This window comes from Salvia hispanica, chromosome 3 (assembly GCF_023119035.1).
Source record: "Salvia hispanica cultivar TCC Black 2014 chromosome 3, UniMelb_Shisp_WGS_1.0, whole genome shotgun sequence".
NCBI classification, from domain to species: domain Eukaryota; kingdom Viridiplantae; phylum Streptophyta; class Magnoliopsida; order Lamiales; family Lamiaceae; genus Salvia; species Salvia hispanica.
Window position 1 is genome coordinate 19,204,799 of NC_062967.1, and position 23,676 is coordinate 19,228,474.

The 23,676-nt window shown below is 36.0% G+C and overlaps 3 protein-coding genes, 1 long non-coding RNA gene and 3 other non-coding genes across 11 annotated transcripts; 6 read left to right on the forward strand and 1 right to left on the reverse strand.

The window, feature by feature from the left end:
• Nucleotides 1-4,004: 4,004 nt before the first annotated feature.
• On the reverse strand, nucleotides 4,005-6,858 carry LOC125213552. Of its 3 annotated transcripts, none has more exons than XM_048114164.1 (5): nucleotides 6,588-6,858; nucleotides 5,044-6,057; nucleotides 4,681-4,926; nucleotides 4,406-4,525; nucleotides 4,005-4,270 (listed from the first exon to the last, which is right to left on the reverse strand). In XM_048114164.1, exons 2-5 carry the CDS (start codon nucleotides 5,998-6,000, stop codon nucleotides 4,220-4,222), a joined length of 1,374 nt encoding a protein of 457 aa, XP_047970121.1. In that variant the 5' UTR covers nucleotides 6,001-6,057; nucleotides 6,588-6,858; the 3' UTR covers nucleotides 4,005-4,219. The 3 variants fall into 3 exon arrangements, with proteins under 3 accessions (XP_047970121.1, XP_047970120.1, XP_047970119.1); XM_048114163.1 differs by having other exon boundaries at nucleotides 5,044-6,093; XM_048114162.1 differs by having other exon boundaries at nucleotides 5,044-6,858.
• Nucleotides 6,859-9,234: 2,376 nt separating this feature from the next.
• Nucleotides 9,235-16,746, forward strand: LOC125216161 (50S ribosomal subunit assembly factor BipA-like). 3 transcript variants are annotated; one of them, XM_048117798.1, is made up of 19 exons: nucleotides 9,235-9,600; nucleotides 10,738-10,812; nucleotides 11,343-11,493; nucleotides 11,578-11,646; nucleotides 11,764-11,936; nucleotides 12,119-12,256; nucleotides 12,532-12,657; nucleotides 13,210-13,308; nucleotides 13,513-13,633; nucleotides 13,788-13,851; nucleotides 14,030-14,084; nucleotides 14,165-14,289; nucleotides 14,460-14,533; nucleotides 15,000-15,049; nucleotides 15,295-15,381; nucleotides 15,506-15,556; nucleotides 15,636-15,719; nucleotides 16,127-16,177; nucleotides 16,326-16,746. In XM_048117798.1, the coding sequence occupies exons 1-19, from the start codon at nucleotides 9,271-9,273 to the stop codon at nucleotides 16,407-16,409; spliced, it is 2,007 nt and encodes a 668-aa protein (XP_047973755.1). In that variant the 5' UTR covers nucleotides 9,235-9,270; the 3' UTR covers nucleotides 16,410-16,746. The 3 variants fall into 3 exon arrangements, with proteins under 3 accessions (XP_047973755.1, XP_047973757.1, XP_047973756.1); XM_048117800.1 differs by lacking the exon at nucleotides 9,235-9,600 and adding an exon at nucleotides 9,666-9,965; XM_048117799.1 differs by lacking the exon at nucleotides 9,235-9,600 and adding an exon at nucleotides 10,355-10,434.
• LOC125217256 lies at nucleotides 9,793-9,887 on the forward strand. The gene has a single exon (XR_007175673.1). It is a non-coding gene; the product is annotated as a small nucleolar RNA snoR113 (small nucleolar RNA).
• Nucleotides 10,070-10,164, forward strand: LOC125217257. The gene has a single exon (XR_007175674.1). It is a non-coding gene; the product is annotated as a small nucleolar RNA snoR113 (small nucleolar RNA).
• On the forward strand, nucleotides 10,355-10,452 carry LOC125217259. Its single transcript, XR_007175676.1, has one exon. It is a non-coding gene; the product is annotated as a small nucleolar RNA snoR113 (small nucleolar RNA).
• An 842-nt stretch (nucleotides 16,747-17,588) lies between the features above and the next one.
• LOC125212223 (8-hydroxyquercetin 8-O-methyltransferase-like) lies at nucleotides 17,589-19,508 on the forward strand. Its single transcript, XM_048112324.1, has 2 exons — nucleotides 17,589-18,424; nucleotides 19,022-19,508. Exons 1-2 carry the CDS (start codon nucleotides 17,642-17,644, stop codon nucleotides 19,322-19,324), a joined length of 1,086 nt encoding a protein of 361 aa, XP_047968281.1. The 5' UTR covers nucleotides 17,589-17,641; the 3' UTR covers nucleotides 19,325-19,508.
• A 2,742-nt stretch (nucleotides 19,509-22,250) lies between these two features.
• Nucleotides 22,251-23,055, forward strand: LOC125212224. The gene is made up of 2 exons (XR_007174631.1): nucleotides 22,251-22,422; nucleotides 22,570-23,055. It is a non-coding gene; the product is annotated as an uncharacterized LOC125212224 (long non-coding RNA).
• Nucleotides 23,056-23,676: the final 621 nt, after the last annotated feature.

Genomic DNA, 23,676 nt, shown 5'->3' on the forward strand with positions numbered 1-23,676 from the left:
CAATAAAATTAAAAAGACGCACTACTCGTTGCCGAATTTCGCCCAAATGTGATTGATTAGATCTTTTTGTAGCTCAGTGTGGGCTCTTGTATCGCGCATTGTGTGTCTTCTTTCGATCCTCTCGTTCACCATCGTATGCACACCTCGGCGTGGGGGAGACCTCGCGGTTGAGCTTCCGGCTTCATCCTCGTTGTATAAGTTAGCCGCCATCGGTCCTTCGTCAGTTATAATCATGTTGTGCAAGATAATACACGTGTACATGATGTCCGCGACATTCTTAACTTACCAAGGCCAAGAAGGGGACTTCACAATGTTGAATCGGCCTTGAAGGACACCAAAAGCTCTTTCGACGTCTTTCCGAGCAGACTCTTGACGCTGCGCAAAAAGAATCCGTCTTTGCTCTTGTGGATTGCTGAACGACTTCACGAAAGTCGACCACCTTGGGTAGATAGCATCGGCGAGATAGTAACCCATGTGGTATGCATTTCCGTTGACGGTGAAGTCGATCGCCGGTGCTACACCATTCAAAACATCATCGAAGAGTGGTGAAGAATATAACACGTTCAAGTCGTTGTTGGATTCGGCAACACCGAAATATGCATGGCAAATCCATAGGCGGTAGTCAGCGACCGCTTCAAGGATAAGTGTTGGGCCGCCACCTTTGTGGCCGCTTAAGTGTTGCCCCCTCCAAGCAGTCGGACAATTCTTCCACTTCCAATGCATGCAGTCAATGATGCCTAGCATACCGAGAAAACCGTGGACTGTTTCGTGAAGACGAAGCAACCGTTGACAATCGTCGGTGGTGGGTGCCCGAAGGAATTCCTCGCCGAAAGCAGAACGAACGCCGTCGCAAAAATTCTTGAGGCATATGATTCCAGTTGACTACCGACATGCAAATATTCGTCGAAGAGGTCAGCCGTTTGCCCAGTAGCAAGTTGTCGGATGGCACAAGTACACTTTTGCAACGCCGTGAGACTTTACCGACCGGTTGCGTCTGCACCTTCTTGAAAGTATTCAACGCGGGTGGACAATGTGTTGACAATACGCATAAACAACCGTTTTGACATGCGAAAACGGTGCCGAAAGTAATCTTCTGGATACCGCGGCTGGTCGGAAAAATAGTCGGCAACGAGCCTTTCATGGGCTCCCTCTCGATCACGAGGGATGTAGCGACGTTTTGCTCTAGTTGGTTGAGGAGGAGGGGCGGGGGTATTGGCGGCGACATAGGCTTCATAGGCGGCACAATATTGTTCATAATATTCTTGTTCTTCTTCGCGCTCCGCTTCCGCAATGAGATTGGTGAAATCCATTTTTGAATTTTTTAGAGAGAGTTTGGGTGAGAGAGGAAGATGTAGATGATTTAGTATGAAAAAGTATGAATGAGAGATAATTTGATGTGAAAAGTGGATGATGAATGTGTGTATTTATAGATGATTTTGGGATTAAAAAAAAATCACAAAAATCCAAAAAAAACGTCCATAAACGGCTCTATTTTTTGGGAATCCAAAAATATTTTTTTTTTTTTTTTTGGTATTATTTTGAATTATTTATGAATTTTTTTTTAAAAAAAAAAAAATTTGCCAACGGCTATGCCGATTGGCCAATCAGAAGACGTGCCACGTATGGCTGCTCAGCGGCACGGACGTGCTCTTAGCTAAGAGCAGCGCCGTGCCGCTGGCACGGACGGACGAGCTCCAACGGCACGGACGAGCACCGCTGCGGATGCTCTTTGTACTCCATATTTTTCAAACTCTAAAAGCCCAACTAAAGCCCAAATAATATACTGCATTACATAAATTTTCTAAACCCTAAAGGAGAGTAGCGCCCATTTCTCTCTCTTTCTCTCCCTATCGGCGCTGCCAGACACGGTGGCTTCTTCATCGTTCGCCGGCGCTCACTTCGTCGCCCACCTCGTCAGTTATTCCTCCCCGTTTCACGCCCGCCGAACTTTCCAGCCTAGCTGTGGTAAGCTCCGGCGGCTCTCTCAGCCAGCAGCCGCCCACCGCCACCCTCTCCTTTTCTCATCTCGCATCTGTTGCCCACCGCCGCTCGCTCGTCCGTTTTTCTCCTTCATCTCCCTTTCTTCTTCTCGTTTTTTTATCTCACGCCTCTCTCACGTCACTGTCGCCACTGCATTAAGCGGCTGGACTCACCGCTGTCACCCGTGTGTCTAACTTCACGCCAGCGTCGCCCAGTTTATATATTTTTTAGTTCATTTTATTTCTTGTTTTCAAGAGTTCTAATTTAAAACTTATATTTGGTCATTTGGTGTTCAAAACTTTTTATCTTTATCCCTCGCTGGATAGTAGCATTGCCGCCGTTTCTTCTTCATCTCCGGCATCTCTCTCTTGTCGCCTCACCCGCTAGCTGTCGGAGCTGTTGTAGAACCATACCTGCTATCCTGCAATTACAAAATCAGAAAATCAGTCCACAAAATGCAAATTCTAGTGCATCTATTTAAATGTGTTAAGCCTTCTCCAAGAAGTTTGCATTTGATTGGACCATTTTTCGTCCAATTATTTTTGAGATGCTACAGTCAGATACTACCAAAAAATGGTGTAAAAGAAAAAAAAAACAATTACACACTCTCATCTCATATTTTTCCTTCAAAAAGGGTATTAAAGTAATTTCAATAAACTGGTACTAGATAGTATAGATTCACGCACTTTACTCGATTCAACAATTGGCCGGCATTATAGTTCAAAATACGTTTAAATTAATGCAGATATAATTGGGTAGTTAAGGCGTAGCAAATAAACAATTGGGTTGTTGTATGCATAACTTTTAGCCAAAATAACAAAAACTATTTTCATATATATTTAAATTGCATCAAAACCAACCCATAAAACAACCAAAAACATTGAAGAGTGCATTGAAGAGTGCAAAATGAATTTAAGTTTTAAAGAGACAGATTAAATATATTATGGCAAAATAGAAGAAATCGTGTGATGTCATCAAGAAATACTTTGAAGAGAGAGTTTGAAATCTCATCAAAATACTACTGTCACTCAAATAATTGATTAATGGTACAAAATGATGTTTTATTTCATCAATGTCGAAGCCTATGTACATTTTGTTGCATTACTTTAACACACAAACAAGAAAAATACAAAGAGTATACACATTATTGTCGTCCTTAAATCAGATCTCGGCTCTGGCGCTGATGATATTTTATCAGGTTCTTCGTCTTCGTCAATTGGTTCGCAATCTCATAATATAATTTCAGGTGGGGAAAACGGAAATAAAAGATATTTTTAATCACTTTTTTAATTATTTGTTGCAAGTAAACTATTTTCTAATTTTAAATGTTTAAATAACTAAGTTTAATTGTTTAATTAATACTACCTATGTCCCGGTTAAGAAGACCCCTTTTTCTTTTTCGGGCGTGTTTTGGGAAAATCAGGTGTTTGGACAAGCTGCCTCAGTTTTTGACTCTACTATCCCGTGCGGGAGCCAACTATATGGAGACGTCCTAAGGAGGGATTATGCACGGGGGTTGAGCTGCGATCAACCATTGTAGCTCTCCACGGTCACGCGCAAGGAGGTCGTCGATCATTAGCTGGGACGGGGATGGAGTACTATAATTTTATGGGAAATCTTTTTGATTAATTAGAGTGGAGATTAAATAATATTGGGTTTCCACAGATTAGACTGTCTAATATTGAGCTACTTTATTACTTAATTTTATTTCCTATTAATGATTAACCAAAGCAAACAACAAACCTCAAGATGACAATGTATTTACCCATTAAAAGTGATTTCAACCTCTGATAGAGAAATGTACGTAAAAAAAATATAGAAGAAATGATAAGAAGAATAGAAAAGGCTAGGCAGACAATAAAGAACATCATACGCATCGTAAGATAAGTGGAACCAGCAAAGAATGAGAAGTGTTTTTTTTATAATGTATACATTTAATTATACAATTTATATATTATCAGTGTAACTGGTTAAAACATTGGTAATATAGATAGAAAAATAGAATTCTGCATAAACCTACCACATCACACAATTAAACAGTGATCTTAGGAATAACTTCATAGTAAATCTTCACAAAAGATTGCAATACATTTACAAAGAAAGAAGTGAAGAACAGATGTAAGTGAAGAACAGATGTAAGCAAATGCAACGTACATAAGAGCCTAAGTTGTTTAACTAAAAACTGCCGACTAAACCAAACCTTTATTGCCAGTAGATGAAGACGTTCAGTGAAATCTATCTATTCATCAGCTCGATAGAAGCGTAGCAATTTTAGTGGTGCTACAGTTTCCTGACATAAAGGTAATCAAATCATACTTGTTAGCGTCAATGCCATGTTTTGTGGATAGATGAAATTGCAATAACCAAAACCAACATATCTTGAAGGCTTAAAATTGGCTGTATTGTAAAAACACAAGACCTTCACCTCATATATTTCATCAGATTGCTGAGGGAAGTAAAAGCCCAATGAGCAGTTATCCAGTATTTCAGGACTTTTTATCCAAGCTTTGCGAGCATCACAAAGTTTGATCTTATAATGGAATATCTAGAATCAAAAGAACATAAGAAACAATTAGCAATAGAAAAGAAAAAGAATCTTGCCAAAAAGAATCTCGCCAAAAAGAATGCAGATAATTTGAAGAAGTAATATAAGTGGTGAAAGTTCAGATACAAAAAAGAAAGTTCTAGATAATAAAGAACCTCAGAAAGTGGGACAGTTGGTTTCTCGCGGTCATCCCCATCAATTATTATACCAGTGCCCTGGCATTCAGAGCAGAATGTTGAGCAAATTCGCTTGTCGTGCATCTCAAGCTTCTGCCCATTCTTTCCTTTAGCCCTTTTCCTGGATCTCGGTTTTACTTTGGCTTCATCTGACTGCTTAGCAAAAACCACCTCAAAGAGCAGTATCCAGTGAATGAGACATGATACATGAAATAGATGGAATGCCTGTAAACAAATGGAAACATTAGACAAGAGAAATGTCAGATATTAGAAAAATGGAAAAGGACACTGTAATGTCGGCAAGCTAATTATTGGAAAAGAGAAGTTCAGATGATGTCCAACCCCAGTAAGATTTCTACTACTGCATACAAGCTTTCCAGTCTTCCTATTTAACAAAGCAGCAACATCTTTGTTCGGAAGCATCTTCTGTTGGCATATATCACAAGTCCTCTCAGAGGCAATACGGTGTTGGATTCTTAATTGTTTCCTCATAGTCTTGCTCGAAATAATGCGAGAATGCACCACCTGATCATCATTTCCAGAGAACAGCACTTTTGACTTTAAACTGTTTGAAGATTGAGACTCTTCCCCAGAAGAGTCATCTTGATTTCTTAAGGCCCCAGTTATATCCTCAGAATCAGAAAATGACTTCGTCCTCTTGCCTTTGGAAGAGCCACTATCCTCAGCTTCTGAATGAGGACTGGATGGAAGCAAATATCTGAAACCTTCGAGTAACCCCTTTCGTCCCAAGTTATAGTTGTAAGAAAAGGTAACAATAGCAAAGTCATGCTCATGAGTCCCATCAACATCCTCAGTGGTGGACTCCGCATTCCCTAGCCATTCACACCATATTCTGCGAATTTCCCTGGAAACCCCATCCTTCAGACTAAACCTGGCACCAATTTTTCCATCTCCAATATGCCTCACTACCAAATCAGAAACCTCATCTTTTTGCAGAACACCTGGAATAACTAGCAGCCGCCGACTTTCATTACAATCAGCATTATCCTCACTCTCCAGTGAACTCTCTGTGCTAGCAACTGCTACATTTCCACTATATTTAACAATCGCAAGGCTGTCTGCAACAGCGTTGTGTGTATCTAGCAACTTGTTTTGGCCAGCAGGTAAAACTTTACTTTTCTCCTCCACATCATCATGGAAGAAAAACACACCATCACTGAATGGCCATGGATTTGGTTTGAGCAGCGTAACCTGTGCAGTGGCTAGTCTTTCAGTGTGAAAATGGCCCTTCAGGTGATCAAACAAGCTTGATTCTCCATAGCAAGGTGCAAGACACATAGTACAGAAAAAGATTAACTTCTTCCCCTCTTCCCTAAGCTCGACATATGGATGCCCCTGTGCTCGAACATTTCGAAGAGTTTTCCTCAACAACTGCTCTTTCAAATTACCAATGCTTGTTTTAGGAAAACCTAACTCCATCTTCCCCCAATCAAAAATAGTCTAAAAAAGTATGCTACCTTGAAGCTAATCTAGTGAAAACCTAAATCCTAACTGTCACCACAATGCACAGAAAAACACCCAACTCAAACTCCAGCCATACACTTTGCCCAGAATGAAAGTTCACGATTGAAGCATCATATACCAGATAGAAACTTGCAAATAACAGAAGGAATTTCAAACAACTTCTTCAAACCGCTACTTCAATTGAGATAGAGAACTTGCAAAATCCAGAAATTATTTTCCCCCAAATCTCAAAAGCAATACGGTTGAAGAACAAAATTCACCACGATTATTCGACAATAATCCAAGCTTAAGCTCCAATCACACTAAAAAACAGAAAGATAACGAAACCCTAACTTGGAGATTAGAAAGGCATGAATTTACAACTTCGATGCACCGTAGGTATTATAAAAGTTTTAACAAACCGTCTAGCTATTCGTTTGCCGGCGACCATTCCTCCTCCAATAGCATAACAACAAACCATCAGAATACTCGATTCCTCCACAGCGATCATTTCCATTTCCTCCAAAAGGGAGCGAAAACAGCAGCACGAAAACGACCGAGTGATGGGGAAATTCAGCACAAAATATCGCGATTAGAGACGCATACAGTGGCTAATTTTGAGTTTATCCGAGTTGATTTTTTCTGGAGAGGGAAGAACGACGAGAGAAGAAGAGTCTGGAGGGAGAGCGAAATTGAAATGAAAACAGATTTCTTTTTGATTAAAACATGTGCCCTAACTATATTTCCAGGTAGCTATCCTGTGTATCGCAGTGTACCGAAGTAGCGCAAGTGAGATAATCTTGTTCGTTCGATTCAAGAATCACGTGTGTTGCTGCTGGTCAAGGGCTGTAGTTGACTTAATTAGTGTGGGGCAATCAGTAGTTGATTTTCCTGCGTGGATGGAAGATTCGAATTTAGGGAATCCGGAGGCAAAATGACGTTTAGAACCACATAAAGATCAAGGAGATAATTTCCTTTTTAAAATTGCTATCATTGGAAATTATTTATCTTGACTTCATATATTCAACTTTCAAGAATACGTAATTGAATATAAATAGTACAAGATCTTTGAACATGATGTATTTCACGTAATTAATTATGAATATAATGGATTGAAAACTTATCTTAACGATCCATAGTAAAAGCGATTGGAGAAAAAGGAGAAGACTTACTCGTACAGTGTAGTAGCGCAACTTACTTCAAGGATTTGTTTCTTTCTCTTCCCTCGTTTATGTGTTCCCTGTAATGTACTGTGTTTTGATAGGATAACCACACTTGTATTTATTGGCCGAGATGGGATAATCCCTAATTAAAAAAAACAATAATGTCCTTTCTATCAAAGTGATCGTTTAATTAGGACATTTCTTTTTTATTAACTACTAAGCTCAATTATATCAATTCGATAATCGGCTAATAATTGATCACAAATCCTTATTTGATTTCAATTTTGTTAGTGAACAACATAATAAATGCCTAATTAATGACAATAACAACCCTATGTATTTTTTGCTAAATTAATTAATTATTGAAAAATGTGTCTTATATCAAGTTTATGTAAGTACTATAAAAAATCTAATTCTATTTGGGATTCCATCATATGTCACTTATGTGAGACATAAAACTTACAACTATTATTTGGTTCCATAGTAGATTTACATTTAGATGAGAGGGGAAAAAATTCTAAAAAATCAAATATAGCATTTCATGTGGAACAAACTAAAAATAAACTAAAAATAAAAGTGTGATATTTAGTTAATTAACTATCAATTAATAATTTGTAATTCAACTTTTAGGTGATTGTATACTAAACTCATCCTTCAGTTTAAGAGAGGAAATTCATTTATCACATAGTTGTCACATGACAATATAGTGTAATACAACAATGAATGGATCATGCTAATATAAGTACTTCTTGCTTCATATTGATTACGTGATTATTCATTTCTTCATTTATAAAAGTAACATAGAGTTCACGATATTGGTTACACGCTACTACTGATGACTCCGGCATATATACATAATTATATTTCTCTCGTCTTTTCTTCTGTTTTTCTTTTTATAAATCTGAAATCTTGCATCTAAACCATATTTGAGAAAGTATATTGAACATTTTTGTGTTTTTCGAGGAAATATACTTGTATTATTAATGCGACTTTCGTCTATCATATTTTGTATTACTAAGATACCGATGAAGAATGAAGTAACTAAGATTAAATTTTGATATTTTGCCGGAGCACTAAAATTTTCAATTTTCTAATTAAATCATCTTTCATATAGTCTTTCCGTCAAACAGTTGGGACAGGTTCTCTTTGGTTCAAATTTTGACATCTAGTTTGCTCGCACAACATAGTTATCATTTGATTATGTTGACAAAAACGAAATAAAAAGTGTGGGAATAAGTTTTATATGCAAAAAAACTAGGAATGAAAAATTAAGAGATAAAGAAAGCTCCCATTGTCAAAACCTTTAAAAAACATAGTACTGCATATCTCTGCGATATTCTTTGCATTAAATCCTCACACGTTTATGGCATATCTATTCTCAAAGTATGAATATGTATTATGCAGTTGATTTAAAAGTAATTAAAAATTATGACCCGGTTTTATACATGAAATATCTAAAGACTAAAATATCTAATTATGTATGATTATCACTACTCTTAATTAATCTAATTCGAGAATTTGTCATAATTAAATTCCAAAAGTTCTACTCTTTATGACTACTCTTAATTAATTTGCGCCCCATTTCACAATTCAACTCACTTTATATACTTGGCCCAACTCATCGTTAAAATAATTTACACAAGAAGATTAAGAATGAAAGCTGAAAATTAGAAATAAGACGTGGCTGGCTTTCGAAAAAAATAAATCACAACAATGATCATGTATTTTTACTGTGAATAATTGCTAATTAGTAGTTGTGTTAAAAAAAGAGTAGTACTACTAGATTTCCTAAAACTAAAATACATCATACATTTTTTTTGTCATTTCTTTTAAAAGAATAAATAAAGGTAAAAATGAAAAATCCCTTAAACCCTGAATCGAATAAAAAACCGTTAAACCCTACAAATACAGTGGAATCTCAGCAGAAGCAGAAGCAGAAGCAATGGCTGGTCCTCTAATCCGCTCTCTCTGCTCCGCCGCCGCCAGAAAATCATTATCTTCCTCCAATTACCGGAAGCCCTATCTCTTCTCACGCGCTTCGGCCTTCACAAGGCCATTCTCCTCCTCCACCGCCGCCGACACATCTCCGTCGCCCGTCACCGTTGTTGACCCCAGCCGCCTCCGCAATGTCGCCGTAATAGCTCACGTCGACCACGGGAAGACCACGCTCATGGATCGACTCCTCCGCCAGTGTGGCGCTGATATCCCTCACGAGCGAGCTCTCGATTCGATTAGCCTCGAGCGCGAGCGTGGCATCACTATCTCCTCCAAGGTCCCTATTATTTTCTGAATAGTGAATATTGTATTGTTGTTTCCGGATCGGGTGTTATTTGCCTGTAATTACGCCGTTGAGATACAAGGAGATTTGATGGTTGTTATGGTAGGATGGGCAGATATGAGATCTAGGATTTAAGTAAATTGATGTTGGAAAAAAGCGAGTGATACATAAATGAGAGATTTCCTTTGGCAGTGATGAAAAAAAGGCCGGACTCACGGCTGCTACTGTTTGGTTGGTAGTAGATTGATGAAACTGTGTCTGAGGTATTACTTCTGAGCCAATGGTACATGATGCTAGATCAGTGGAGAATAGTCCATTTGGTCAACAGGGTGGGAAAAAGTTGAAGTGGCCTTTTTCTGGTATAATTGTGACATTCATTATACTACGTTTTCTAAAATGTTAGTGGCTGTCTATCACATTTGTCTAGCAGTTGATATGTTGCTTTTGATACATGAATGAGATTTGGCAGTGATGAAAAAAAGGCCGGACTCACGGCTGCTACTTTTTAGTTGGTAGTAGAGTGATGAAACCGTGTCTGAGGTATTATTTCTGAGCCAATGGTGCATGATGCTAGATCTTGTATGAACTATATACTGTGTTAGTGGAGAATAATGTGAAGAAAGGAAAAAGTGGTCCTTTTCTGTTATGTGATATTCGCTTTACTACGTTTTCTAAGATGTTTATGAATGTCTATTACATTTGTCTAGCAGTTGATATGTTGCTTTTGATACATGAATGAGATTTCCTTCGGCAGTGATGAAAAAAAGGCCGGACTCACAGCTGCTACTTTTTACTAGTTGGTAGTAGGTTGATGAAACTATGTCTGAGGTATTATTTCTGAGCCAATGGTACATGATGCTAGATCTTGTATGAATTACTGTGTCAGTGGAGAATGATAAATTTGGTCAACAGGGTGGGGAAAAAAGAGAAAGAAATGGCAAAAAAGAAAGAACTGGTCTTTTCTGTTTTGATTGTGATATTCGCTTGACTATGTTTTCTAAGATGCAATGGATTTCTGTTACATTTTTCTAGCAGTTGATATGTTGTTTAATAGTGGGTGAGTCGCGTTCATAAAATAAATTAGGTATATCTCAAATGCTTTAGTAACTGTTTCTCAATTATAACTTGAAGGTAACATCTATTTCGTGGAAAGAGAATGAGCTGAACATGGTCGACACACCTGGACATGCAGATTTTGGTGGTGAAGTAAGTCAAACATTTAAAGAAATGTTTTAGTCACTGACCATTGGGCCTTACTTTGAGCCCTAATTATATATACCATTATACCTCTATCAAGTAAACAATAACTGTTTGTGTTTCTTGTCTTTTTTTAATAAATATTATGTTTGAAGAAGCAGCTGATCATGGACTTATACTCATAAAAATATGGAATATAAGGTATTGAGAATCATTGTTGAGACCATTGTAGAAGATTCCAAATTTTTGAAGTTGTATGCACAAGATTTTTAACACTTGAAAAGATCTATTGATAAATAAATAATTGAGCATATCTATAATCCTTCACTTGCTAAATTGTTTCTTTGATCAGTTTATATATCTAGTTTTCAGCAATGGAGGTTTAGCTTCCTATTGTTAATTTCTCTTGGAGGACTCTTTCAACTGTGCTATTTACAGATTGCAAATTAAGCCTAAACTTCTGAAATTTCCAATGCTCAATCTGCAGCTTTTGAAGTCCTTTTTATTTGCATTAAGAGTTCTCTCTTTTCTTTTGAAAGGTTGAGCGGGTCATGGGCATGGTGGAGGGAGCAGTTTTAGTTGTTGATGCTGGTGAAGGTCCCTTAGCACAAACAAAGTTTGTCCTTGCAAAGGCATTGAAATATGGTATACGACCTCTGCTTCTTCTAAACAAAGTAGACCGGCCTTCAGGTACAGTTTCAAATAATAGTGATGCTTGATTTAATGTCATATGCTTCTAGGTTTACATGAATGCATGTTACATTGTATGCGTAGTTACTGAAGAAAGGTGCAGTGAGGTCGAGAGCCTGGTGTTCGACCTTTTTGATAATCTTGGTGCCTCAGGTGTGTATTACTTGTGTAATATAAGTTCTATTTGGTAGATGCTAGTCCTTAAAGCTTTGATGTACTTCACATGCATATTTTAATTGGTGGCATTTGACATGGATACCTTTTCCTCAGAGGAACAATTAGAATTTCCGGTTCTTTATGCTTCGGCAAAGGAAGGATGGGCCTCATCCACTTATACAAAGAATCCTCCTGAGGATGCTAGGAATATGTCTGAGTTGCTTGATGCAATCATAAGACACGTTCGCCCGCCAACTACTACACTCGATGCACCTTTTCAGATGCTGGTCAGTGTTGAGATATTGCAAGTTTACTAAATGTCTTTTGCATGCTTTGTAGGATTCACATGCATACACATATATATTCTGTGTTTCAGAATGACTGATCACTGTTTATTGATGATATTAAGACAGTGCATAATGTTTTCTAGTTTCTACCATGTATAAGCAAGCACCTTATATGCTTTCAGGTCTCTATGATGGAAAAAGATAATTATGTTGGCAGGATTCTAACTGGCCGTATTTATTCTGGAATACTCCAAGTTGGTGATAGAGTGCATGGAATTCATAGTACAGATTCTGGGACTGCCAAAACTGAAGAAGGGAAGGTTTGTCCATTGAATGGCATTGTGCCCCACTTTCTTTCTCTATGCTGCCTGTGTATCTATAAGTCCTTTTTGGACACATTTTCATGTCATTTTATTTGATGTATTTGTCAGTCAATCTGGTTATGATCAGTTAAGACATTCCAGTCTATGTATATTCTGCTGCCTCTGGCTTCTATGTTCATGTCAGTGTCTTGAAATTGTCGATAGGGAAAGTGGCTTGCTCTTTTCTTCAAGTGGCATGTTGATTTGACAATGTTTTCGAACTTTTCTTGTAGGTTGTGAAGCTGATGAAAAAGAAAGGAACCAATATTGTTTCAATTGATAGTGCCGGTGCTGGTGATATTGTGTCAATGGCTGGGTTAACCAGTCCAGTGATTGGGCACACAATAGCAAATGTTGGGGTACATGACTTTTTATGTTTTTGCCGTCTACTACATGTTGAAAACCCCCATTCTTGTCCAACATGATTTGGTATTCTTGGATAACCCTCCCCTCTTATGAGGCCTTGTAAGGGGGTGCCTGAGTGGCCCATTTCTACATTGTATCAAAGTATGCCTAAGTCAATGATGAATCACTTTGTTTCATGGATGGAAGTCCGATTTGCATTCTTGCCCACACGTATGGGGTGGGGCGTGTTGGAAATCCTTCTCCCACATCGACTTGGTACTTGGTAGCGAGCCTGTCTCTTCTATATATTCTTGGATAACCCTCCCCTCTTATGAGGCCTTTTAAGGGGGTGTGTGGCCCATTTTTAGACTAGATATTCTAGTTCTGCTTGAAATCAGGAGAATGGTGATACTTTTGTTTTCTTTTTTCCTTCTCATCGACAAGCATGAGCTTCTTGAGTAAATCACTGGTCACTTGAAGTTAAATTTATGGTTAGATCTTCTCATGTTCATGTGGGTCCTGAACATTATTTGTGGAGCTTGTCATTGAAGTCTAGGTTTTTGTAGGTCATGACTGCGCTACCTACTGTTGATCTTGATCCCCCAACCATTTCCATGACTTTTGGCGTAAATGATTCACCATTGGCTGGTCGAGATGGAACTTTTGTAAGGCCGTCTTGTCTCTCTACTTTCTGTGCTGTATATTCATAGGCTTTAATATCCGATTTTGTAGTTATAGATTTTTGAATGCCCTTGTTTTTTTGGTATGTTGTCCTCGTAGACTTTTCTGGTCTTGGTTTCATTCCACCTCAAATGACTACCAGATTCCTTGATATGCTGACATTATTCTATTGCATGTAAAATTTATAGTTGACCGGAAAACAAATCGGTGACCGTCTGATGGCTGAATCCGAAAGGAATCTTGCACTAAATGTGCTCCCTGGTTTGTCGGACTCCTATGAAGTTCAAGGGAGGGGAGAACTTCAGCTGGGTTAGTTTTTTGGTCAGGCGTATAGTGTATATTTCACGTTTGATATCTATGTAAACTTTAGAATTAGTTCATTACTACTGCTCTGCTCATCTGACTATTTGCAGTTCACTTTTAGTTTTTCAAGCTTACCTTAAACCTATCCGCTATCAAACAGGTATCTTGATTGAGAACATGAGGCGTGAAAAATTTGAGTTGTCTGTATCACCTCCCAAAGTCATGTGAGTTTCCATTTGTACTTATTCCTCTGTCCCTTATTCACCATCTGGTTACTCACCATATTGATATTTTAACTCTTTTTTTTTTATTTATCTATCATATCAATTACTACTCATGCTGAAAGCTTCAATATATGATTTTACTTTGATAGCATTTGAATTATTTTTTCTGTATTATCAGGTATAAAATTGAGAAAGGGCAAAAACTGGAGCCAATTGAAGAAGTTACTGTAGAGGTGGTAGCGATTGGACAAACATTCGTGCTTCTCCAAACTCTCAGTAATTCCAGTAATTGACTTTGTAATTGCTCATTCAGGTGAATGAGGAACATGTAGGTTTAGTTATGGAAGCTCTTTCTCACAGGCGGGGAGAGATTACAGACATGGGTCCAGTCCCTGGAAGTGTTGGTAGGACTAGAGTTTGCCTGACTTGTCCTTCTAGGTACTTAATTATTTCTTATCATGTCTCCTCTCTCTCTTTCAGTATGTTTTTCCATACATTTTGAGGCCAGCTCCTGGTTTCTTGTTAAATTTATTTTCTTTACGAATTTTCTGATACAGTTAATGTTACTGGATGAGTTTTTTTATTTCGTTGCATTTTTCTACATCCAGGGGCTTAGTTGGTTATAGAAGTGTCTTCAACAGTGATACACGAGGCTCTGGATTCATGCACCGTGCATTCTTGTGTACGCCCTCTGAGCAACTGATACCACTGTCTTGATCATTTTCTGCTCTGTTTTGCTGATTGATTTTGGTTGTTTATGATGACCCTAAAGATGTCATTTAGTCTCTAACATTGTGTTTTTATCGACTTTATATTTTCAAGTTATGTTTTGCAAGGAAACTTAGTTTTCTGTCATATACTTTATATGTGTTTGATTTCTTTACTTTTGACCAGAGTAAATTTGTACTCCCTGTGTCTCCATTACAAGTGATTGATATTTCATTTTTGGTTGTCCCACTACAAGGGATCAATTTCCATTTTTAGCAAAAAGCAATCCATTTACTCTCCCTACTTTATTGTCTGGCCACTTAACTCAATAAATATTTTCTTAAATTTTGTGCCCAAAAGAAATCCATTGCTTGTAGAGGGGCAGAGGGAGTATATATTTCTTTCTTTAATTTTTTCCTTGTGTATGTATTATCTGGCAGCCTATGAGAAATATAGAGGTCCTCTCGGAAATGTCAGAAAAGGAGTTCTGGTATGTCTCATATCACCTTCAGTGACTCATTAGCCGGATGTTTATTTTACTTCCGAAAAATGTTACTGTAATTAGGTTCTTTAAGTTTTACTGCTCACTTTTTTCTCTACATTGTTTATCGGAAAACAAAGTGGTTTTACATTATTAGGCACATGACATTCTTATCAGATAATTTGAATTGTTATGTCTGTATTTCACTTGCTCTGTTTATACACCTGAACAAATCAACTGACTTGATTTAACAGGTTTCAATGGGATATGGGACTATCACGGCTTATGCTTTGATGAGCTTAGAACCACGTGGAATACTTTTTGTCAAACCCGGAATGGAGGTTTTTGTTTTTTTATTTCTACTTCTTAATACGTTTACCAACAAATATGCAGATAAAGATAGCATGACAATTTTCATAACTCAGTGTTATTGGGGCCACAAATTCTTATTTCATACACTTGCAGGCTTATGATGGCATGATTATTGGTGAACATTCACGAGATACTGATCTTGATGTAATTTTTTCTTAATCATTTAATTGCAAATTGTTAGTGTGATTTCCAGTTGATTAATATCAAGTATTGCTCATCACAGGTTAATCCAGTGCGAAGTAAGGAGCTAAATAATATTCGTGCTGCATCCAAAGATGAGAATGTGAAACTAACCCCACCTCGCCTTGTATGCACTTTAATTCTTTTTATTTATTATTTTCTTTCAATTTTTTTGCTCTGTTCTCGATCTAAAGTGGTTATCTGGAAGTTCTAAAGGAACTTATTTGTAGTTTAATAGCATAAAAAAAGCCTTTGTTATTAGGTTCTGGAAGACAAACCTTTTTTGCTGGTACACATAAGTGAATCTGCAACGCCCCTCCCCCGTGTTGCTTTTGAAGCAATTGATCTATAGTTGCCTTCTCATTTTTACAATACTTTAGACTAACCACTGCAAAACCGTTGACAGTTTACCTTTTTGCGGAAATTCCACAGAACTTTGAAAATGCATAGTATGAGAAAGCTTGAAATTCCAATAAGTGTAGAAAGTTACTCAACAGTTTAAAAGAGAAATAACAAGCTGCACTTTTCATGCAGATGTCTCTCGAGGAAGCAATAGGGTACGTTGCATCTGATGAGCTCATTGAGGTATGTCCACTTCTTGTACACAAGTTTCATCTGATGAACTCCGATTTTGTACACGTTTCATCTTCATCTGAAATAAAGAAGAATTATAAACTTGTTTTTCTTTGCATAATATGATATTGTTTGAGGAAATTTTGCATTGGCTATGCAGGTTACGCCAAATGCTATTCGGTTAAGGAAGAGATATCTGGACGTCAACAAACGAAAAACAATGAGTAAAAGGTCGAAGGATTGATTATCTTCCCTAAGACGTACAATTATGTGAGTTTTTATTAATTCTTTTATGCGCGTTATACATCATTTCTACCGTTACCGTTGTCTGGTTTTACCATAGCTGCAGTTGAGGTAAGAACACGTAGGTGTAACGCATAGTATTATTTATATTTGGTGCACAAAGAGGTTTATATGGAATAAGATATATACAGATTGAATTGCAACTCCTACCTTGCTTGTATACTGTCGAAATAGAGATCGAGTTTTACTATTTGCTACAGTGAATTTGTTAGGATTCTTGAGTTTTATGTTTGTATTTCAGAACAATCTATTAGACATTTAGAATTTGATTTTGATCAGTGATTGAATTAAAATGTTAGTCATGGTTCTACAGTTTTGACGATTCTGATTTTAACAATTAAGGTCAAGTCTATTTGTAGGACCTTGTAATTTGGATTCGTTTTTCGAATATTAATACTCTTTCCATTCCACCATAAGTGACTCGTATTTCATTTTAGAATGTCATGTGCGAAAATTCACAAGTGATAGCATATAACGTTTCTGCTTAAAAAAATCTATAAATATACGAAACGTACAAATATTGAAATATATGCCAGAATTATGCTCTAGCAAATTATTGGTTGGAATTCACCTTGGTCTCCAAATATTTTTTCTTTTTTACATTTTTAAATGCATGACTGCAAATATAAAAAATATTTTATTCTAAAATCTAGCAAATATTTTTCATAATAATGTAGGGCGACGTAACTTGAAGTAACAATCTATATTCAAAATTAGCTCACACTAACATTTAAATAAAAAAACATCTCAAATGTCCACCTTACATGAAACTACACAAGCCTAAAGATGCACTTGTATATTTCAAATAGTTGGAAATTTAATTTTAGTAAATCACGTGATTCATGAAGCCAAATACTATCTTGACTCATGAGTCATGAACCATGCAATACATGTATCCCAATCATGTTTCCTGGATCATATGATCAAGTTGAAGGTGAAGCAATGAAGCAATCATGATCTATTCGACCTAAAAATGGATACAATCTTATCAAAATCTAAGATAACAATTAATAATGTATGTGAAACATCCAATTCAACCACGTTCTATATTCTACTCTCATGCACCAATCACATAATATTTCTTATTTCTTGTTACACTCCTATAAGTAGGGCAAGAAAACATAAGTACTTCAAACATAAAAAAAAGAAAAGAATAACACCATTCCAAAAAAAATGGCATTCCCCAAAGGTGTAGAATCTGCGCAAGAGCTCCTTGACGTTCAAGCTCATATTTGGAACCAGACATTCAACTACATAAACTCGATGTCCCTAAAATGCGCGATACAATTAGGCATACCCGATGCCATCCACAAACACGGAAAGCCTATGACGCTTTCCCAATTACTCAATGCCCTATCCATCAACAAGGCCAAATCCAATGGCCTCTTTCGTCTAATCCGGATCCTAGTCCACTCCAAGTTCTTCGAAAAGGTCAAGATTTTGTCTGACAACAAGCAAGAGGAAGAAGATGCTTATTGTCTCACACGGGCTTCTCGTCTCCTTGTGAGGGATGATCCCTTGAGCCTGGCAGCTTACCCAGTGGCTCTGATAGACGCCTTCTTCGTCGATGCATTCCATCACATGAGTGAATGGTTCGTTGACGATCAGCCCTCTCCATTTCACACCAAGAATGGGAAGAGTGTTTGGGAGTATGCAGAGATTGACCAAGGCTACAATCAAATGATCAATAAGGCAATGGAGGCTGATGCAAGACTTGTGAGTAGTATACTCGTTCAAGAATACAAGCAAGTGTTCGAGGGGCTGGAGACGATGGTGGATGTCGCGGGTGGCACGGGTATGGTGGCGAGAGGCGTGGCCGCAACCTTCCCTGGCTTGAAATGTGTTGTCTTTGATCTTCCACATGTTGTAGCTGGCATGGAAGGGTCTGAGAAGTTGAGCTTTGTTGGTGGGGACATGTTTCACTCTATTCCTCATGCAGATGCAGTTTTTCTCAAGGTATGTGATCTCATTTAATTACTTTATTGACCCTACATTTGACCAACTAATTCTAACTCATATTTTATTATAAAATTGATATATAAAATTATGTCCCACGTTCCGTTAATTTTTTCTAACCATTTTTAATAGTACATTTCTTAAAACATTTGCCGAATCAAAGCGGGATACATATTGTGGGACGGAGGGAATATAAAGAAGTGCTCCATTCGTCCCAGAAAGTTTATCACATATTTCTAATTGTCTCTTCATCCACCATTTAAAAAACCATATTACCATTCTGAGGCATCCATGATTTTAAGATCTATTTACATTTTTTCTCACTTTTAAATGTAGATCCCATATTCTACTAACTTTTACTAACCTTTTCCCTTCACAAATTCAAACAATTTCTTAAAAGTCCTTACCAAATGAAGAAAAAGAGAATATAAATAATGTACTTATTTTGTCTCACTACAAGTGATTTATATTTCGCTTATGTTTATCCACAGTACAAGTGATCAGTTTCAATTTTTGCAAAAATAACACTACTCTCTCCTTACTTTATTCTCTCTTTATTTTTCTATATTATTCTTTCTCATACTTTATTTAATATAGTGGATATTGCACGACTGGACGGATGAAGAATGTGTTACAATACTGAAGAACTGCAAGGAAGCCATAGCTCCAAGCCTCAACAATGGGAAGAAGGTGATTATTGTGGACATGGTTGTGGGTGAAGATAGAGAAGACAATGAAGCTACAGAAACTAAGCTCCTTTTTGATGTTCAAATGATGGCTCTGGTTACTGGGAAAGAAAGAACCATGAAAGAATGGGCCAACATATTCTATGCTTCTGGCTTCACAAAATATAATATCACTCCCTTTGGATTAAGGTCTGTGATTGAGGTTTATCCTTAATGTTCATTGTCTAATTGTGTGTAATAACGTTTCATCTATAGGATATGATGAGACATGCAATAAATTATAAAGAATTGTTGTGTGAGTCTATCAAATGTATTTCTAGTCACTGTGTTACTTAATCATGTTTGTTTAACTTTTATATTTCAGTATAATATTATTAAGAAATGTTATTAATTTTGTATTCCCTCCGCCCCACTTAAAGTGACACATTTTATTTTTTGGGATGTCCCACTCTAAATTACATATAGAAACATCATTCTATCTACTCTTTCCTTCCCTCTTTAGTCTCTCCACTTTACACACAAAACACCACTGCATAAAATCTTGTGCCGAATTAGAAATGTTCCACATAGAGTGGGCCGGAGGGAGTACATAAGTGTGCCTGTGTTTTTTTAAACCTAGTACTCCCTCCATCCAATAATAGATGACACACTTGAGTAATGACATGAGATTTTAGAAAATGTTATTTTGTGTATTGAGTGGAGAGAGAAAATAATACATTTATATTAATGTGAGATAAAACTTTTTTCATAAAAGGTAATGTGACATCTTTTACGGGACAAACTAAAAAGGAAAGTGTGACATCTATTATGGGACGAAGGAGTAGTTCTTTAGTACTCATTCAGGCTCATAAAATTAGGAACATTAGAGATGACATGAGTTTTAATGCAATATTGGTAATGTAAGAGAGAGGTAGAAAGAAAATGTAATTGAAGTATTGTTAGTTGAGAATAAGGTCCATCAAATTAAATAAGAGAAAAAATCTTACCATAAATTAAAGATTACTATTTTTGTGGGATGATCCAAAATGGAAAAGAACTATATATTTTTTTGGAACAGAATATTATCATATAGTAAATCACAAACAGTTAAACTGCCCAAAGATAAAGCAAACCGTAGTAAGATCAATTGATTGTTAATTTTACGATTGAAATATGAGCTAAACATTTAAGAAATTATTAAATTACAGAATTTCCATTGAATTTTCATAGTTGCGCAACATTAGTTTATACTCAATCTATTCATAAAATAACTGGGACGCTCAAATTTAAAGTATTATTTACTTTTTATATTTTAAGTTAGGTGAATCTCGCACACTACTAATTTATTATGCACATATTATTAAATATATATAATGAGATTTATATTTTATTAATTATTTCTACTCTACTAATTCATTATGCACATTTTATTGAAAACTAATATATAATGAGATTTATATTTTACTAATTATTTCTATTAACTTTATTCACAGTACTATTTCTTAAAAATTTACACCAAGTTAAAGGGAGGGGTAATTAGTGTTTGCCAATTGACTTTAAAGACAAAAACTGTAGTTGAATCTTTTTGTGGCCCCGCGGCCGTTGACGCATGAGATTGGAGGTTATTATCAAGAGGATCAATTATGGTTTTGCATCCATCCTTGTGATGATATGAACCCCAGCCTATTGAAAAGAGATAAGTGTCTTAACAATTGAATTGCACTTTGTCGTCACGAATTATTTGACCATCTCCTTTTGTTTAGTGCACTAACGGCTGAAACGAAAGTTACTTTTCCTATCCTATCTATATATTATTCCCATTCACGTAACACATATCGACTCTTTGCCGACTTACGTAATTTCGGCAATACCTCAACCCAATCCCAATTTTTTTTATTATTGGGCCCAAGATGGAGTAAAATTTGAAATCAAACCAATATAATTTCGAAAGTACACTGTTTGTCAAGTTGTTGGTATCTATCGGTTGTCAATGTCATGTCATATCTAATACACTATCCGTCTCGCGATAAAAGTTTTATTTTGCCATTTTGGTCGTCCCGTAATAAGAAACCTATTCCATTTTTACCATAAAATTTCATCATTCGATCATCGTCAGAATGTATGTAATTTAGATCTCGTTAGAATCCTCATAAAATTAACTTTAATTTGATATATTTTTTATAAAAAAATAATTTAAATCGAGAGAGTTACGTAAATTTATAGTTTAAGATGATTTTAAGGAGAGAGAAAATAGTACTCCATCTATTTCTTCATAGTTGAGTCATTTTTCCATTTCGGAAAGTTTCTTCGTAATTGAGTTATTTCTATATATATTAACCTTTTTCTCTTTCTTACTTTACTCTCTCTACTTTATTCACTTTATACTTTATTCTATCTACCTTTTCCTCTCTCTTACTTTTTTATCTATTTATTTAACATACTCAATATTCTTTTTTAAAACTCCGTGCCGAAAAGTTTCGCCTCAACTATGGCGAAACGGAGGGAGTAAGTTTTAATACATTTTAAAATTTAAAATATAATCCACTTGACATTATTTTAATCATTAGATCATCTAATCAAATAGCTAGGACTTATTTGAGATTATTAATTAGTTAGCAATTGATCATAATCCTAACCTTATTTATCTAATAATGTATTTGTTATTTGAAAGGTCTATATCATGATTGTGTCTTTTACACTGCATTCTTGGCTTCCATATCTCTATAAATACCTTGTTCTACTTATTTTTCAATCACACAACAACATTCAAATAAAATAGATCACATTTAGCTAACACTAATATTTAAAAAAAATCTCATCCACCTTACTTGAAACTACACAAGCCTAAGGAATAAGGAAAGCATTTAACATGTTTCATATAGTTGTAAAATTAAGTTTTAGTAATTAATCACGTGATTCATGAAGACCAATATATAGAACTATCATGAATCATGCATTACATGTAATGTAATCGTGAACAAGGCATAGTTACTAATGTATTCAAATAAAGCAATGAAGCAATCGTGAACTATTCGATCCAAAAACTAACATAATCTTACCAAAATCTTTCATAATAATTAATAATGTATGTGAAACATATATGTTCCATCTATAAGTAGGGAAACAAGGCATAATTACTTCACACAAAAAAATACCACCACTCCAGAAAATGGCATTTCCAAATGGTGTAGAATCTGCACAAGAACTCCTTGACGCTCAAGCTCATGTTTGGAACAATTTCTTTACAATCCTCACCGAGCCAACATGACTCTTTATATCATGGACGGAGAGAATATAAATATTGTTCTCCATCCATCCCACTACAAGTGAATGGTATTCATTTAAATGTTTGTTTCATCACAAGTTATTAATTTTCAATTTTAGCAAAAAAAAAAAAACTACACATTTATTCTTTTTATTTCTCTATTAATTCTCTCTTTCTTTTCTATTTTATTCTCACTCATACTTTATTCTCTATAGTGGATATTGCACAACTGGAGCGACGAAGATTGTGTTGCCATACTAAAGAAATGCAAGGAAGCCACAGCTTCGAGCATCAACAATGAGAGGAAGGTGATTATTATGGACATGATTGTGGGTGAAGATAGAGAAGATGATGAAGCTACTGAAACTAAGCTCCTTTTTGATGTTCGAGTTCTGGCTCTGGCTGCAGGGAAAGAAAGATCCATGAAAGAATGGGCCAACATCTTCTATGCTTCTGGCTTCACAAGATATAATATTACTCCCTTAGGATTGAGGTCTGTGATTGAGGTTTATCCTTAATTGTGTTCTGTTTATTGTCTTGTTTAAAATAAGATCATCTCTACTTGAAACATGTCATAAATTGTTGTGTTTGTCTATATCAAATGTATTTCTGTTTTCTAGTCAATGTGTGTCTATGTGTCACTTAATAATGTGTATTTTACTTTTATAATTGATATTAAGATCGATTAATGTTTGTAGATATGTGTGCTTGTGTGTTTTAAATTGACTAACTATTTGTTTAGTACTCCCTCCGTCCGGCATTAGAAATTCCGACTGATCATTTTCATCCGTCTGGCATTAGGAGTCCCGGTTAGATATTTCTATAAAAAGTGAAATAAAAATATTATAAAATAACACACTAAAAAGCACAAGTAAAAACACATCCAAAGAATAAAGCAAATAATAATGCAAAATGAGTCTCACATTCAATTATCACACTCCAATTATTACACATTCAAACATTTCTTAAAATCCGCACCCAACTCAACCGGGTGGAATACTATTTTTTGTCTCATTTATTTTGAGGCGTTTATTTTGGGGTATATAAAGATTAAGATAAAATAAACAAAAAAAAAAAGAAAAAAAAAAAAGAGTAGGGGTTGGCCTGAAATTCGATGAGCCGACCCGATTGACATATCTAGTAAGAACATACAATTTCCAAGATTCTCATGATTAATATAAATAGAAATTCATCAATTTCCAAGGCTTCCTAGTTTTCCTCCCATTTATATAATATACGCATTTTCATAATACATGATACATCTCGACTCTATGTCACCTTTCGTTAATTGGATATGTCCTCGGCCTTTTTAATTTTTTATC